Source organism: Centruroides vittatus, unplaced genomic scaffold (assembly GCF_030686945.1).
Source record: "Centruroides vittatus isolate TY-2023 unplaced genomic scaffold, ASM3068694v2 scaffold_899, whole genome shotgun sequence".
Taxonomy (NCBI): domain Eukaryota; kingdom Metazoa; phylum Arthropoda; class Arachnida; order Scorpiones; family Buthidae; genus Centruroides; species Centruroides vittatus.
Window position 1 is genome coordinate 1 of NW_027122719.1, and position 15,226 is coordinate 15,226.

A 15,226-nucleotide genomic window follows, 5' to 3' on the forward strand; every position below is an offset into this window, starting at 1 on the left:
AGCCTATCACATAACATATTTTTTGGGAGAAATTTTTTATGCTAGCGAAACTTGACTACTGTAAAAAACGAAAAGTAACGTATACACGTGAGATTTTTTCGTATGTGTATGATGATACACATACGAAATCCCCCCTCCCGCACTTACTCAGGAAGGGACAAAGAGTAAATCGTAAACAAGGCAGTAACTTTACGCCCTGAGGCCCCGCAGAGGTGAACTTTGTAAGAAAAGAAAGAAAACATTACTCTATGTTTTAAAGTCAGGAAATATTCACGATCATTTTAATTCTTTTTATAACGCTTTTTCTTGAAAATGAAATATTTAAATATTGCTTTTAAAAAAAGCTTTTCTAAAACTGTAAAACAAATTTAATTCTTGTAAATTTATAATTGAAAAACATTCAAAATAAGACAATGAATGCAGGGTGTGACTAGCTAACAGTATATTTCTAAATGTTTTACAAAATTTCCAATTTTTATTGCTATTTCTGTCCCTTATATTTTATTAAACGTATATGTAATAAAATCTGTTAATTAAATTAATTTGATAATAATATCCCATAAAAAATAATCAAGTAATCCTCCTCTATGAAAGGTTGACGCTCGTCTTCGGATAGAAGCTTCCACCTGCAACCCAACCATTTACTGATCTCCTAATTGTGCATGTCTGGCCGTTGCTTGCAGAAATTTCTTCGATGGATCTTACTCCAGACCATAAAAGCATTAATCGGTCTTTTGATATGGTTTGTAATAGGTTACGTCAACAGAATATACACTAAAAAGGGATTTTTCGATATTCCCCGCGGGGGAGAGGGACAGGATTAAGGCTTACTGTGAAGAACTCGGCTTTTATTATACTATTTTAGATGCGTTTTTGATTGCGTTTTAATAGGGTACGTCAACAGAATGTACACTAAGAAGGGATTTTTTAAAATTCTTCCCACGGGGGAAGTGTTATACATTTATAATAGATACATTTTGAGCCACAACAACGCGTGGCCGGGTCAGCTAGTTTAGTACATAATCACATTGCACTAATTTTATACATTGAGAAAATACCGACAGTATAAAAAATTTAGTCCCAGAAGCATTGAAAACGTTAATCCCTTTCGTCATGTGTTATCTCTGTGAAAAGGGTTTTTCGTCAATAGTCCAATAAATCGGTGTCATCTTTCCTAAACAGTAACAGGATGTAATTCTCAACATTCCTCTGCAATAGTAAATCTTTCAAGTATCGAGAGAGCTATTTAATTATTACAATAACAATACAATAATACTCAAACACCAAAACACTTGCTGAGCTTACTGCTATTTTTAATTTCAAACGTTTTCAACCTAATCTTTATAGGTCATCCTCAGGAAAAATTTTTTATTACATTTTCACATTCGAATATAAAGCTTTCGAATGCTCGCGACATTCAAAACTTTTCGAATCTTTAAAAATTTTTTAACGGTTTAAATAATAACAGATTAAACCAACTACAATTACTAATTAACAAACATAAAATAAATAAATAAATAAATATTGTATCAAAAGTAGATTAAACTAGTTACAGCTGCCATGTCCTTTCTACGGGTTTTTTTAATCCCATTTCTTTTTCTATTACGTACTTCCATGCCGTTGGAAGATTATTTGCGTCTTTTGCATTTAAACATTTGTCTTCCACCTTACTCCTATATATTTCTACTTTTTCCATCCCTAACGCAATCGTCGGGGAATGGACTGCTTTTACTATTCTCGCTTCATCCCATTTTACGTTCGCTCCTTCCTCTTGACCCATGATCGCCAAAATGGTGTTATTGTGCCCTTTTTTTACATCATATTTGTGTTCTTTTATACGTGTTGCCAAATTACGTCTAGTTACCCCAATATAATCTTTTGTTATCTCTAATTGCTCATTCTCAAAGGGAATCTTATACACTCCCGCCTTATCCTGCATTCTCATTGCGTCCTTATCATTTCTAAGTAATCTGTATATGCTTGGTGCTCTTTTATAAATCATGTTTGTGTCTTTATATCTACATAACTCTTCTATCACCCCTTCCATTTTTCTGTCGTACGTGAACTTGCTGATCCGATCCCCTCTATGAAATCCTCTGTGTCTATGCTGTTTGTAACTCTTAAGCAATCCTTCCATTACGTTCGCTTTATAACCTAACTGCTTTGCCACCTTTTTAATTCTGTTAATCTCCTTAATTTGATCTCGTATGTCGGTGCAATATACGTACGCCCTTTTAATAAGCGCTTTAAACGCTGACATCTTTTTAATCTATTTAATTATTATTCTTTCCGAAATTCACCTTTCATTCATTTTTCGTCCTGGGTTATGATAATATCAACTTAGTTTTTATAATTTCCTCGTTTAAGATATTATAATGTACTCATCATTTAGAGATGATAATTTATTACTGCTTAACACTGCCTCGCTTAACACTGATTCGATATAACGTGGTCTGCTAAAACCTAAAAAAAGCTCAGAATTTACGCTGATTTAAATTATCGCAGCATTTCATTGATTTGTATATAATACGATCATTTACGAACACGAAGCAATCAGAAAAAGGTGGCAAAAGGTGCACTTTCTTTAAACTTTATCTCTCTTGTTCTCGTTAACTAAATTGTTAGAAATGCCACATAGAAATTTTCTAATTGATGACTTCACTCATATTAATATATTTCAGTTTTTTAAGTTTTTTTTTGTGTAGTTTATCTTCTGGATGAAAACTGAATTCAGTTTTGAAATATTGAAGATGTGTGTTAAATTCGATATTCAATTTAACAAAATTGTAACACGTGTGTTTATGTTACGTAGTGTTGATGTACAGTCCACAGCTACGTCACACATGTCAGGTGTGTTGTGTAACTATAGACTTCAGAATGCGGGAGAGATCTTCCTGCCTAGAGAGGGAAAAATTGTGCTTTCCATCGTAATTGTTTTTATAATTGATAAGAACAAATTTTTTAAAATACAAAAGTTTGACGTATTTTCATTTAAAAAAATTAATTTAAAAAATTGTATATCTTGGAAATTCCTGTGGACAGCTAAAATTTCTTGTCCTAAAAAGAATTCCTTAGAAAAATAATGACAGCAAGTGATACACTAGTAATTCGAACAAAAGAGGTATTCACATAAACACCATTATCACCGACCCCTAAATATATAGAATATGCCTACAGCTAAGAACACTAAAAGAGATAGTAGGTTCATAGCAACTTTTAAAATGTCAAGCGTTAATGAAGTCACAAGCCTCACGGGAGCCCTACTGTACTGCTTCACCTAAATATCGGCATACATAAAGGCAATACTCAGAAACACATATACACACGTTACACATACCCCTTATTATTGAGAATCTTCTAATGCAATCGAACGTTTTCAATTTGATCAATTTTCTAGAACGTTTGCAATCGTTCTATAATCCAACAAATATGTAGTAACACATTTCGTTCATTCGTTTATTTTATTGAAATTTCGTATTTTTTTGATAGGATTAAAACAAAAAATTCAATTCGGTTTAACCATTTTTTTAAAGAAATTGTAGCAAATATCAATCAATCAATCAATCAATTCTTTATTGTACTAAGGAAAAAATCCTTGTTAAGGGGGGTTATTTAAACGTGAAATAGACCCGTAATAAGTTATTGTACATCATATGTTAGTTTAGTTATTACACATAAATTGAATAAAAAAAGATTATTAAAGAAAAGTTTATTTATACATATAATAAGTTATTGTTGACTATCATTCTCTGAGTCATGATTACTAACATCGTTGTTAAATATATCGGTAATTTGGGTAAAAAAATTATTTAGTTTATATATTTTATTCTTTGATAAGTCTCCAATTCTTGATTTATAATTTAAGTTTTGGTTCATGCCAAGTATTTCTATTATTTGGTATTTTTGACGATATTTTTTAATAACTGTACAGTCTTTCAGCAGATGAAGTATAGAAAAGTTGTTTGATTTGCACCAATAGCAGTTTTGATTGGAAAAGTTTATATATGTATTATTAACCAGTAAGAAATATTTATTAAGACGGGGTTGTAAGCATAATCGTTTAACCCGATGACGACAGAATTTATTTTTAATTAACATGCCTTGAGGCTTGGATTTTTTGTAAAATAATTTAAAATTGCCATATTTTTCGTAATTTTTGCGCTAGACACGCGCTCTCTTTTTATTTTGTCTACAAACACTTCAGTCTCTCCGATTATCGTATCTTTTTACATAATTGACAAGAAAAAGTTTTTTAAAAAGTCAAAAGTTCGACGTATTTTCATTTAAAAAAATTAATTTAAAAAATTGTATTGTTTAACATACTGATTACAAACTTGAAGTGTTTTTACGTCTATCAAAACAAACCACGTCATTCTAGCTGCAGTAGAAGGCCAGATGTTTACGTTCAAAGTTGTGATTTATGACAGGGGAGTTACACACGCTGTCATGGCGGCGGCCCCCCGCTGTGACAAGCGATACTTATTTTTTATTATTTCCAAATATGTAAGATTTAATAAATGTTCGCAATAGAATTACTTGGATTGGCTTTTGTTCAGGTTGTCTGACTGTACACCAACAAATCAGTTCATCTCTAGTCAAATATTCCCGGGAAACCACCTTCCTATATTAAGTCTATGGGAGACTTTCTTGCCGTTAATTGGCTTTAAATTTCTTGTTTATGCGCCTTTTACTCTCTAATTAGTCATTTCTATCATGATTGAATCTATATTAACAAATGAGCGTTCTCTCAGAACCGTCTATTCAGGATTTTCCCTCGAAGAACCAATGTCTTCCGTAGTCACGTGATCGGAGTCAGACCTAAACAAACGTTGAGAAATAGCTATTTTTTCATATTATTGCTGTAATTTTACTAGTTTTCATGTTATTTGACTTTATTTAGACCAGAAGATTACATATCAGAAGCTTCCAGTCGAAAAATTTACTCATTACTTCCGGATGTTGCCTATTCTCTGGAAAAAATTAATTCATCGCTAATTATATTTGAATATTGTAATATTCGTTTTAAAAATATTTATAGTGTTTAACATTTACTTCTCGAAGCAAAAATACGTTTAAAACTCGTTAATGGACTTAACATGACCTAGTCATAGAAATTTGTCATATTGATTTCATTTTTTTTAAATTTTATTAAAGAATTTTATTTAATTTTTTATTTATTTAATTTAATTTTATTATAGAAATTTAATTATTAGTTTAATTGATGTTTTAAATCTACATATTGATGAGAGCATCAAATTGAAGAGGGAAAATAACCTCTTGTCTTGGGACCTTCTTTTTGTAAAAAAAGACATGAAATTGAGAAAAAAAAAACTGAAGTTGTTACTGTGTAACAAAGTGTCTTCCAAATACCCATTAAAATATATATATATATATATGTGTGTGTATATTGCTTATTTTCATAAATAAAATATTTAAATTAATCTGAATTGTAGATATGATCACTATAAATTATAAACTTTTTGAAAGTCTTAATTATTTTATTACCAAAACCATTTTTATATTAAAATTGGAAATTACAACAATTAAAAACCCCGGCGTAAAAAATACGCCTAGGAGAGTTTTCAAGCTTACATTAACGCCATCTGGATTTCACAATACTAACTATCTACATACAAAAGTAATATTTTATATTTAATATACAGTATTACAAAAATAAAACATTTAACTTATTAAATATTAAACAAAATAATTAGAATGTATTATCTATATTTTTTATTACAATAACTTTGATAAATTTTATAAAAATAATAATAGTAAATATAATTTCATTATTTTAATATATTTAAATTTAATTAATGATAAATAACTAAACAGTGAGAAATGAATTTATTTACTGAAATAATGCTTTTAAATAATGGAAAACATTTAATATTTTTTTAAAAAATGAGAACAAAAACGTTAAAAAATCGAAAATGACAAATTTATTTAAAAATAAAATCCAAAATATATACTTCTATGTAGAATACAAACAGAAGAAAACGATGGTGTTATCTGCTTATGTGTAGGATGATTGGTCTCAGGAAAAAAAATTAAAAACCCCGACGTAAAAATACTCTGTTTTCAAACTTTTACATTGGCGCCATCTGGATTTCACAATACTAACTATCTACATACAAAAATAATATTTTATATTTAATATACGGTATTACACAAATTAAACATTTAACTTCTTCAATATTACCCAAAATAATTAGACAGTATTATCTATAATTTTTATTACGATAACTTTGATAAATTTTATAATAATAATAATAGTAAATATACTTTCATTATTTTAATATATTTAAATTTAAATTAATGGTAAATAACTAAACAATCAGAAATGAATTTATTTACTAAAATAATGCTTTTAAATAATGGAAAACATTTAAATTATTTCAATTTGTTAGCTAGCTTCTACGTCATAGGATCGTCACAGGAAATAGAATGGCGTCACCTTATCTGTTGCAGGTGTGTCTACGGTCACGTGACCTGTGACGTGGCCTTCAGAAACACGTGTTTTTGTTTTCAATATTATATTTTGTAAATTAATTAACAGAATTGAATAAAAATGTATAGAATTACAAGAAGCGATGTATAACAAATATATAAGAGCATAAATTAGTATAAAAACTAAGAAAATTATTATAAAATCCACAAAAGTGACTTCTATACATCGCATACATACGATTAAAAAAAAACTTGAATCAGAAATCATGAAAACTATAACAGAAATATGTAATGAACTCAATAAATTTGTGATATCACAAAAACTAGCAAAAAAATTAAAGAAACAGAGAGAAAAACGATCATTTACCTCAGTACTATCATGACCTTGAATAGACTAAGTGGTAAGTTTATTTAAAAAATCAAAAATGACAAATTTATTTAAAAATAAAATCCAAAAAAAATATTACTATGTAAAATAAGATCAGAAGAATATAATCGCGAAAACTGCATACTTCTAAGATGCATAGTTCAAATAAAAATGGTTGTTATTGCCTTCGTTGTCAGCCCGGCAGAAAATTCTGCCGGCTGAGTGTACCAACTTGAAAACGACCCGGCAGAAAATTCTGCCGGGTCGTCAGTTCACTCCTGACATTAAGTGTTTAAATAATAATAAAAAACGAAAGTTACAAAATATGTTTTAAAATAGTTTAAAATGTAAAATGAAATTTTAAGTCAAATTCATTGCCACCCAGTAATAAATTGTTCGCGGACCACAATTTGAGAGGTTTGAGTAGCTCTGACTCGCGAGTCACCATCACTCATACTTGAAATTGACCCCAATTATAACAAGTTTTGAATATACAAATAGTTTTATGAAAATATCAATTACAGTATAATCCTCATTTCAAGTAATTAATTGGAAACATTTATTTATTTAATTTTAAAAGAATTTTTTATGAATTTTAAGTTTATCATTTATTATTTCTCTTAATTCATAATAGAAATTTCGAGTATAAAAATTTTACAAGAGAGATTGGATAAAACGCTATTATTCATTTAACAATTTTCACAGATTCATTTTATCTTGTTGATTGAAATTAGTTTATTTTTGTTTAATGATACCGGCTGTTCCTAATAATAATAACAACAAAAACACAGATGAAGCCAATGAAATTAAAAGATGTGGTAAATTAATTATGAAAATAACTATAAACGCACAATAATATCGGTAACGGGAGATGGAACTACTGGATGGTCCAGACAGCTAAGACATTAAACTATTTGTTTAGGGGTCCGGGATCGAAACCGGGCGAGCAACTTGAGGAATTTTTCGTGCGCAGTCTGTCGCCACCCAGCTGCCCCAGTTTGGTCTTGGCCGAACCCAGGATGAGTATGGAAAAAAGGCCCTTTTAGTGCACACGTGGTGTAGGGCCCAAAAACAGAAATGTTGTGACAACTATTCAACAGCCTGAAGCACTATAAAAAATTATAAACTAATTAAAACTAATTTACCCACGAAGGAAAGAGTCAAAAAAGGGTGTGATACTTGAAGTGGCAGGAACTTATGTCCTACCTTTGATAACAACCGCAGTGGCGCGTTATAGCTTCATGGAACCTAGGCAGATTTGAATTAGGGGCCTTATGTAGATGTTGACTTTAGGCATTTTCCTTGAGGGAATCTCCGGAATCCAATCTCCCGTTTTTTTAAAGTTCTGTGCTTCATCTGCACAACACCGACAATCTAGAGATCCCTGATATAGCACTGTATTTAAATTTTGATATTCTTACTACATTAATGAGTTTATGAAAGATTGGCTTGGGGCCCGTTGGTGGGAACTTCAGGTAATTGCCCTTTTTGCCCGTAGGATAATGTGCCACCGGCCAACCGATGTTTGCAGTCAGCCCGATATAGTTTTGCTAATTGAATAAAAACATTCCTTTATAGGGCCAGAACCAATATTCTTAGTAATTACTAGAACTTTTACTAGATGGGCTCTTTTCCCTGGCACTAAGAAGGCCATTTAATTCAAGCGCAACATGGATTTGGCTCACAACAGAGTGGTTGGGTGGTGAGGGACGGTTGGCCAGGCCCAGGCCACAATGGGGCGGCCGGGTGTGAGGGATGGGGCCCAACATATATCCGGACGGACCATCCCCCGAAAAATTCCTGGGGATTTTTCGACCCGTCTGGATTCGATCTCGAGTACCCCAGGGTGATAAACTGCCACCTTGACCACTTGGCCTTCCGGCCGTCGGCCTGACATATTCGGGACAGACCACTTCCCGAAAAATTTCTAAGATTTTTCGACTCGTCTAGATTTGTTCCCGGGTAGAGTTGCCATATGTCCCGATTTTTCGGGATTTTTCCTATTTGAAACATTTCGTTCCGATAGAGAAAATTTTCCCGGAATTTCCTGATTTGTCCATTTTCATCCGAAAATGTTGTATTAAAAACAGTCAAATAAGAATCGTTGGCCTCAGGTGTTTGCAGGTGCTTACATGCTACACTACCTGCCCTCCATGCATATATTTTTTAGTGAGTCCTGTGTACGATTACATCAAAATTATCGATGGTTTCATGCAATCTTTCATTTTTTTTACTTTTTCCACCTCTGGGCACTAAGAGGATTTTTATTTTTAATCGTGTCCATCGTGGGTTCGGCCATGAGAGCAGCCGGGTTTTCTAATAAAAACTTACAAATATGTAAGTCAAATAAATACGATTGGTTGAACAAATAATAATAATAATAATAATGGAACTGAAGATTCAATAAAATTTAATTAAAAGTGTTCATAATTTTCCAGAATAAATACTGTCTATCTAATGCTTGATACCCATCAAATTTTACCACCTTGCTACTTCATTTACAATGTCCTGATTTCTGGTTTTGAACCTGAAATATGATAACCTAATTCCCGAGTCTCTCAGAACGGTTAGCCTGAGAGGTTATCCAGTTTGACAGATCTAGAATTTTTCTAGATCTGGAAAAGTTCCGAAAGTCCATTACTACTATTTGCAAAATGCTACCAGCTACATTACTAATTGCAAAATAACAGAAAAGTTCAGATTCAAGTCATTTTATGTAAATATCTGTTCTGTGATATCTGTGAATGTCATTTTGTTATTTTTTAACCGTTTAAAAAACATTGGTTTCATTAATTATCAGTTTTTGTACCATTATAAAACGAATAAGAAATTAATTGCTGATAAATAAAAAAAACAGAAGTAACAAAGATATATTTTGCAAAATAAATTTTTATTATTTATTTTATAAAAAGAAACACGTATTTCGAAGTGAAGAGGTAGCGATATTTACAAGCACACCAGTATTAGAATTAAGTACGATACACATGTATAATGCATACAGGAATAGTCCATACTTCAGACTTCGACGTGAAGAAGAAGTACGACGATATGAAAACCTTTGGTTGGATTACAAGCATAAATACCCGAGTACCCCCTGCTAGTGGTACACAACAGCAATTATCGTGGCAAAACTGTAAAGATATAAATAAGTTTTTATACGTGTATATATTTCACTATAGAATATAAATATTCTGAAGCGATAATTACCTAGAGGATTATACAGAAGATTACTTTTTAACCATGGAAACCCTTTCCGAATCCGTATCCTCCGTATCCTCCGTAACCACCGTATCCACCGTATCCTCCGTAGCCACCATAACCTCCATAACCGTAACCGCCATGGACGGGAACAACGGCTTTGTGGACTACAACGCCACCGGATGGGGCACCGTGGTATGGAGAAGCAATGACAGCAGCAGCGGGCAAGCTGTGAGCAGTGCCGGGTTCGTTGGTCTTGACGGCAGCACGGAAACCATGTCCGTCAGCTACGTAATGGACAACACGTTTTCTGCCATCGATGTCACCCAAATTGTAAGATCCTACAACGTGACCCCATCCATCGCCGGCTTCTTGGCGTCCGTTGGTGGCACCGTGTCCATCGACAATTTGGTAACCGAAAGCGTAGTTTCCGTGATCCTAAACATCAACAGTGGCAATATTAGTATCAATTTTATTACTAAATTCGCCGATTTTGTTGTGATACTTACATCTTGCTTCCTGGAAGAATGGCTCACTCCACCGTGTCCAGCGAAACCTGCATAGGCGCAAGCGAGGAGAGCACAAAGGATGGTTGCCTGTGGGCATATGAAGTTTTTAATATATCCAATAGTAGATATCAATCGGTAGATTGTAGTCAACTTACCTTATACATTATTGCTTATTCTGCTTATTGAGCTGCTAGTAAGCGAGAACTGATGCTGAATGCTTTGTAATTGAAGCTTATATAGTGGTGGAGAGGTAGAGAAAAGGTGACATTTGACCTCTGTCCGAATGGTACTTGGTGCCACATTCAAACCGGTGAAATATACCGCTAGAGTGACACACGGTCACAGTATTTGAAGGTCGGATCGGGAAAGAACGTTATGGACGTCCTTCACCTAAATTCTTTCACGTAATTACGTTTGTGACAATGATCTTACTTTTCAATTAAAGCTTCTTAACCTTACTATACAAACTCATTCATTAATATCAATTACTTTCGCTCTCTTTAACCACTCGACTAGTGTTTTCAACCTGGTTAACGGATGAGATTGTCAAAAACACTTCATTCGAATGTCTTTAATTTAATTAATTTGTTTCTCTATGAGATTTCTCTCGTTCGTATTGGGTTGTAACTAGCTCGGCGAATCGATATACAAGGTAATTTCGAATTGCTCGAAGTAATAAACTGGAGTAAGGAGTAGATACAGAGTAAAGCAAGGACGTTCTGCATGAGGGATCAATAGCACCATAAACAATCTATTCTATGCCTTATCTATTGTCTGCTATAATTGTGTAGCGAATTTCCTTATATTTAAAAGATTAGGTATTTGAATTTAGAAGGCTATAAACGATCAAAAGTACATTTAAACAGAGATGCATCGCAGGAGTTACGGCTCCAATTAATTGGTTTCTAATAATTTAACTTATTTTTCGTGATTAATAATTGTAATTCATTAATGAGGCTGTGTTATATAATGTTTAATTTCTTAAACGAATGTAATCCTACGATTAGAACAATCCTCATTAAACGAGCCCTACGATACAGCGCTTCGTCATTAATTAACTATCTTCAACTTTAAATGATTATTAATGTTTATTAAGCTTATTTTGTCCTTGTTTATTTAAAAAAATACCATTTTTTTGTGACATTAAAGCTTAGTCACTTTCTAAAAACCGGTAAGTTTAGTATCGTTTTCTGCTTTTCCATATTGTTCCAATGTCTTAATTGAATAATTATCATTTAAAATAAACTCTGTTTTTATATTTTGAATATTGTTCTTGTATAAATGATAAAAATCAGCTAGAGTTGTTTGAACGAGGCCATTTGCCCTGTTAATTGTAAACTTACTTTAATTACAATTTTTTCTAAAGGTAATTAAAAAGATATTAAGTCGATTTCTCATATAACTGAATTCGAAATGCATTTAAATAAATCTTACATCATATTTGTTTTTTCCTTGTTTTAAAAATTATAAAGTTATTTTATAATAACATTTCTAGGATTTTATTAGAAATGTTTAAAAATAAATTACGCTGCATTTTTTATTTATTTTTTTATTTTTAAAAACAAGTTTTTATAAGACTTCTACTTTTTGTTTAATTAAAAGCAGAACAGTTTCAAAATTAGAATATAAAATTTTTTTATAAGCTATTAAATGAATATTAAGCAAATAAATACCGTTAAAAATAGCCTGCAAGCTAAAATGTATAGTATTTGAATGATACGATTAATGTATAAAAATGTATTTTGTAGATAATAATATATTTGGGTATTTTTTTGTATGACATTGAGGTATAAAAATACTTTTTTGGGAGAAGTATCAATAGCTATTAATTACACACTTCAATTAAGTTGTGCAGAATAATTACTAGGAAAAGTCAAGTGCAAACAAATCAGTGGAAAGAATATTTGTCACGACAATAACCTACACTGTTTTTATTATAACAACTAGACTAGAATAACAGATAAAACAATTAGTAGCTGCAATCAAACAAGAGATAGAGATACAATGAAATCATTATTCTCTTTTGTATTTTTGGATATATTGTGTTTTTAAGCAGTATGAAGCGATTCAAAATTTATGTAAAGAAAGAATAGAACAATAAATAGATCAGTTTAAGTACAATATGATAATTTTTCATAATTTAATGAAATTTATAAATATAAAAACAATTTTTTTTTAATTGTAACAGAAATCATAGCTCCTTTATTATAATATACAAAGTTTCTAAAGTTGGAATTTTTTGAATGGTCTCCAAGATTCATTTATTGCTAATAATACAAGAAATTCAGATATGGTAACCGGCGTATCTTTAATTTTCTTTATTATTCAGCTAAATCAATAATTATACAAATATAATAATAATAATAATAGAGGAATTGAATTTTTTTGAAAATAAAACTTTCATTTTAAGAAAAACAACATTTTCATAAAAGTTTAGGCAATCTACACTGACATATTTATGTGACAAAATTAAATTTATGTAAATAAATAAGATATTCATTAAAAACTGTATATTTTTTTATTTTTTATGATTTATTTTAAAAAACACAAACTCAACTTTTGCATTTGCAACTCATTTCAAAAACTTTTATAAAAATGGACTACTCAAAATTTTACTGTAAATGTCAAGCTGTTTCTTTTGTAATATCTCAAACTTGTGAAAATCTCTACTTTATAGAAATAATCAGAGTAAAAATTTATGTAAGCTGGAAACAGATCTGATAAAGATATTTAACAATATTTCAGTTTACTTTTAAAACTTGTGTCGTAGAGATATGGATTTTTATGTTAATGTATGCTTTTTAATATTTTTAAACTCTTTCCACTCTGTGGACACTAAGAAGGCCTTTTTAGCAAGCCCATTATGGGTTCAGCAGGGATTGGGACCGACAAATCCTGACGGGCAGACCCTTAAAAAATCTCTGGAGTTTTTCGACCATCTGGATTCGATTCCGGGTCCCCCAGAGCGGTAGGTCGCCATCTTCACCACTTATCCACCTGGTCGTCTTACGTTTTGTTTAATCAACTCCATTTAAGTTCACAATGTTTATTTAATCAAAGTTTTTTATTATCTGATAAATGTAAAAACATATAGTGGGGTCTCGTATTTCGAATTCAGTTCCTTCCAAGAGGTCGTTCGAACTCCGAATCAAATGTTCCCATTAGAAATAACGGAGTGAATTAATCCATTCCCAGACTCTAAATAATACGCATTTCGAATAACAGCAGCAAATACACATAATTTAAGGTAAAAATAACACAATTAAATGGCCTAATAATAAATTAAAACACAAAAGCAATAAATAAAACACGTAAATAGCATTAACTAACATAGTCGCACATCGTCGACTTTGGCATCTTAAATATGTCGCCAGATCACGTTTATCTCTTTCGTGCTTTGTGATAACTTTCTTTTTCGTCTCATTCATTGATATTACAACCTTTCTCTTCGAGTTCGTTGCTTCCACACACTTCTCGGATACCATGGGTAACAAGTAAAGTTATATTGCGTTGAATAGAGTTTTTCTTTTGGAGGCGTCGTTAGTTAACATTGATATGCGATTTAATTATAACATTTGTGAAATTTAACACATTATTGCTAACGTGAGATTATATTCCTTGTTTATAGGCTAATTTTGAACTTTTCACTTTAGTTTAAAAAGTTCGTTTCGGGAAATTTTTAACTAAAGGATGCAAAATGTACGAGGCGCCAAAAGCTGTGGACGAAGAAAAATTGAAGGAAGAACTTGTTAAAAATTGTGAACAACACATTATATATATAACTCAACACACCAAAAGTAAAGCAGGAAAAGCACTGAAAACATTCCAGCGTATCACGAGAGATGAGTTAGGCTCAATGGTATGCTTCGAATGCATTTCTTCACTGCATGTGCAGTTCGAACTTCGAATCAAATTTTTGTCGAATTTAGAGTTCGAAGTAAGAGATACCACTTGTATTTACATTTTTGCACCTTCGGAACTATTTGATTTATCTTTCTAATGTAACTTTGTTATAAAGCATAATTTGTGAATTCTATCAAGTGTGTTAATCCTTTTAACACCGTAATTGTAATTTTAAATATTCTGAAGATGAGATTAATATTAAAATGAATAACTTCTTATATTTAAGCATAAAATGCTTTATCTTCTGAAATAACAATGGTATTGAAGTAAAATAACTAGTATACTTGACAGGTTTGTTACAGTAGAATTCACTTAATGTAATCACTTTGGGACTTGACAGTTCTGATAACAATAACTAACTGATACAATTCATGATTACAATAAACAGATTCTATTGTACTATGTAAATATAGAAATATATATACATATGCAATGTTATGTGTGTACCTAAAGCTGTTTGTAGAGTAATAAAAATCACGGAAAAATTTTAAAATTCTTATATATTTCTAATAAAAATTCATACAAATTAGTTGTTTTTCATTAACACACAAACAATAAAATCTAGAAAATCAATAAATCATTGAGATAAACTTTAAATATAGTAATTTAATAAACAAATTTTTATTAACACTGTTATATTTACATAATATACAGATAAAACTTTATACATAATCAATAAATAAGTAACAATTTTTTATATAAAAAAAAAAAGAAATTTTTGCATTGTTAATTCATACTTTTATGAAATGATATATACATTATAACTTCTATGTACATTTTCAAAGATGAATTCTAGATA

At 31.0% G+C, this 15,226-nt stretch overlaps 1 protein-coding gene across 1 annotated transcript; it reads right to left on the bottom strand.

The window, feature by feature from the left end:
- Positions 1 to 10,051: 10,051 nt before the first annotated feature.
- LOC136990293 (adult-specific rigid cuticular protein 15.7-like) lies at positions 10,052 to 10,688 on the bottom strand. The gene is made up of 3 exons (XM_067288680.1): positions 10,680 to 10,688; positions 10,525 to 10,611; positions 10,052 to 10,453 (listed from the first exon to the last, which is right to left on the bottom strand). The coding sequence occupies exons 1-3, from the start codon at positions 10,686 to 10,688 to the stop codon at positions 10,052 to 10,054; spliced, it is 498 nt and encodes a 165-aa protein (XP_067144781.1).
- Between the last annotated feature and the right edge of the window lie 4,538 nt (positions 10,689 to 15,226).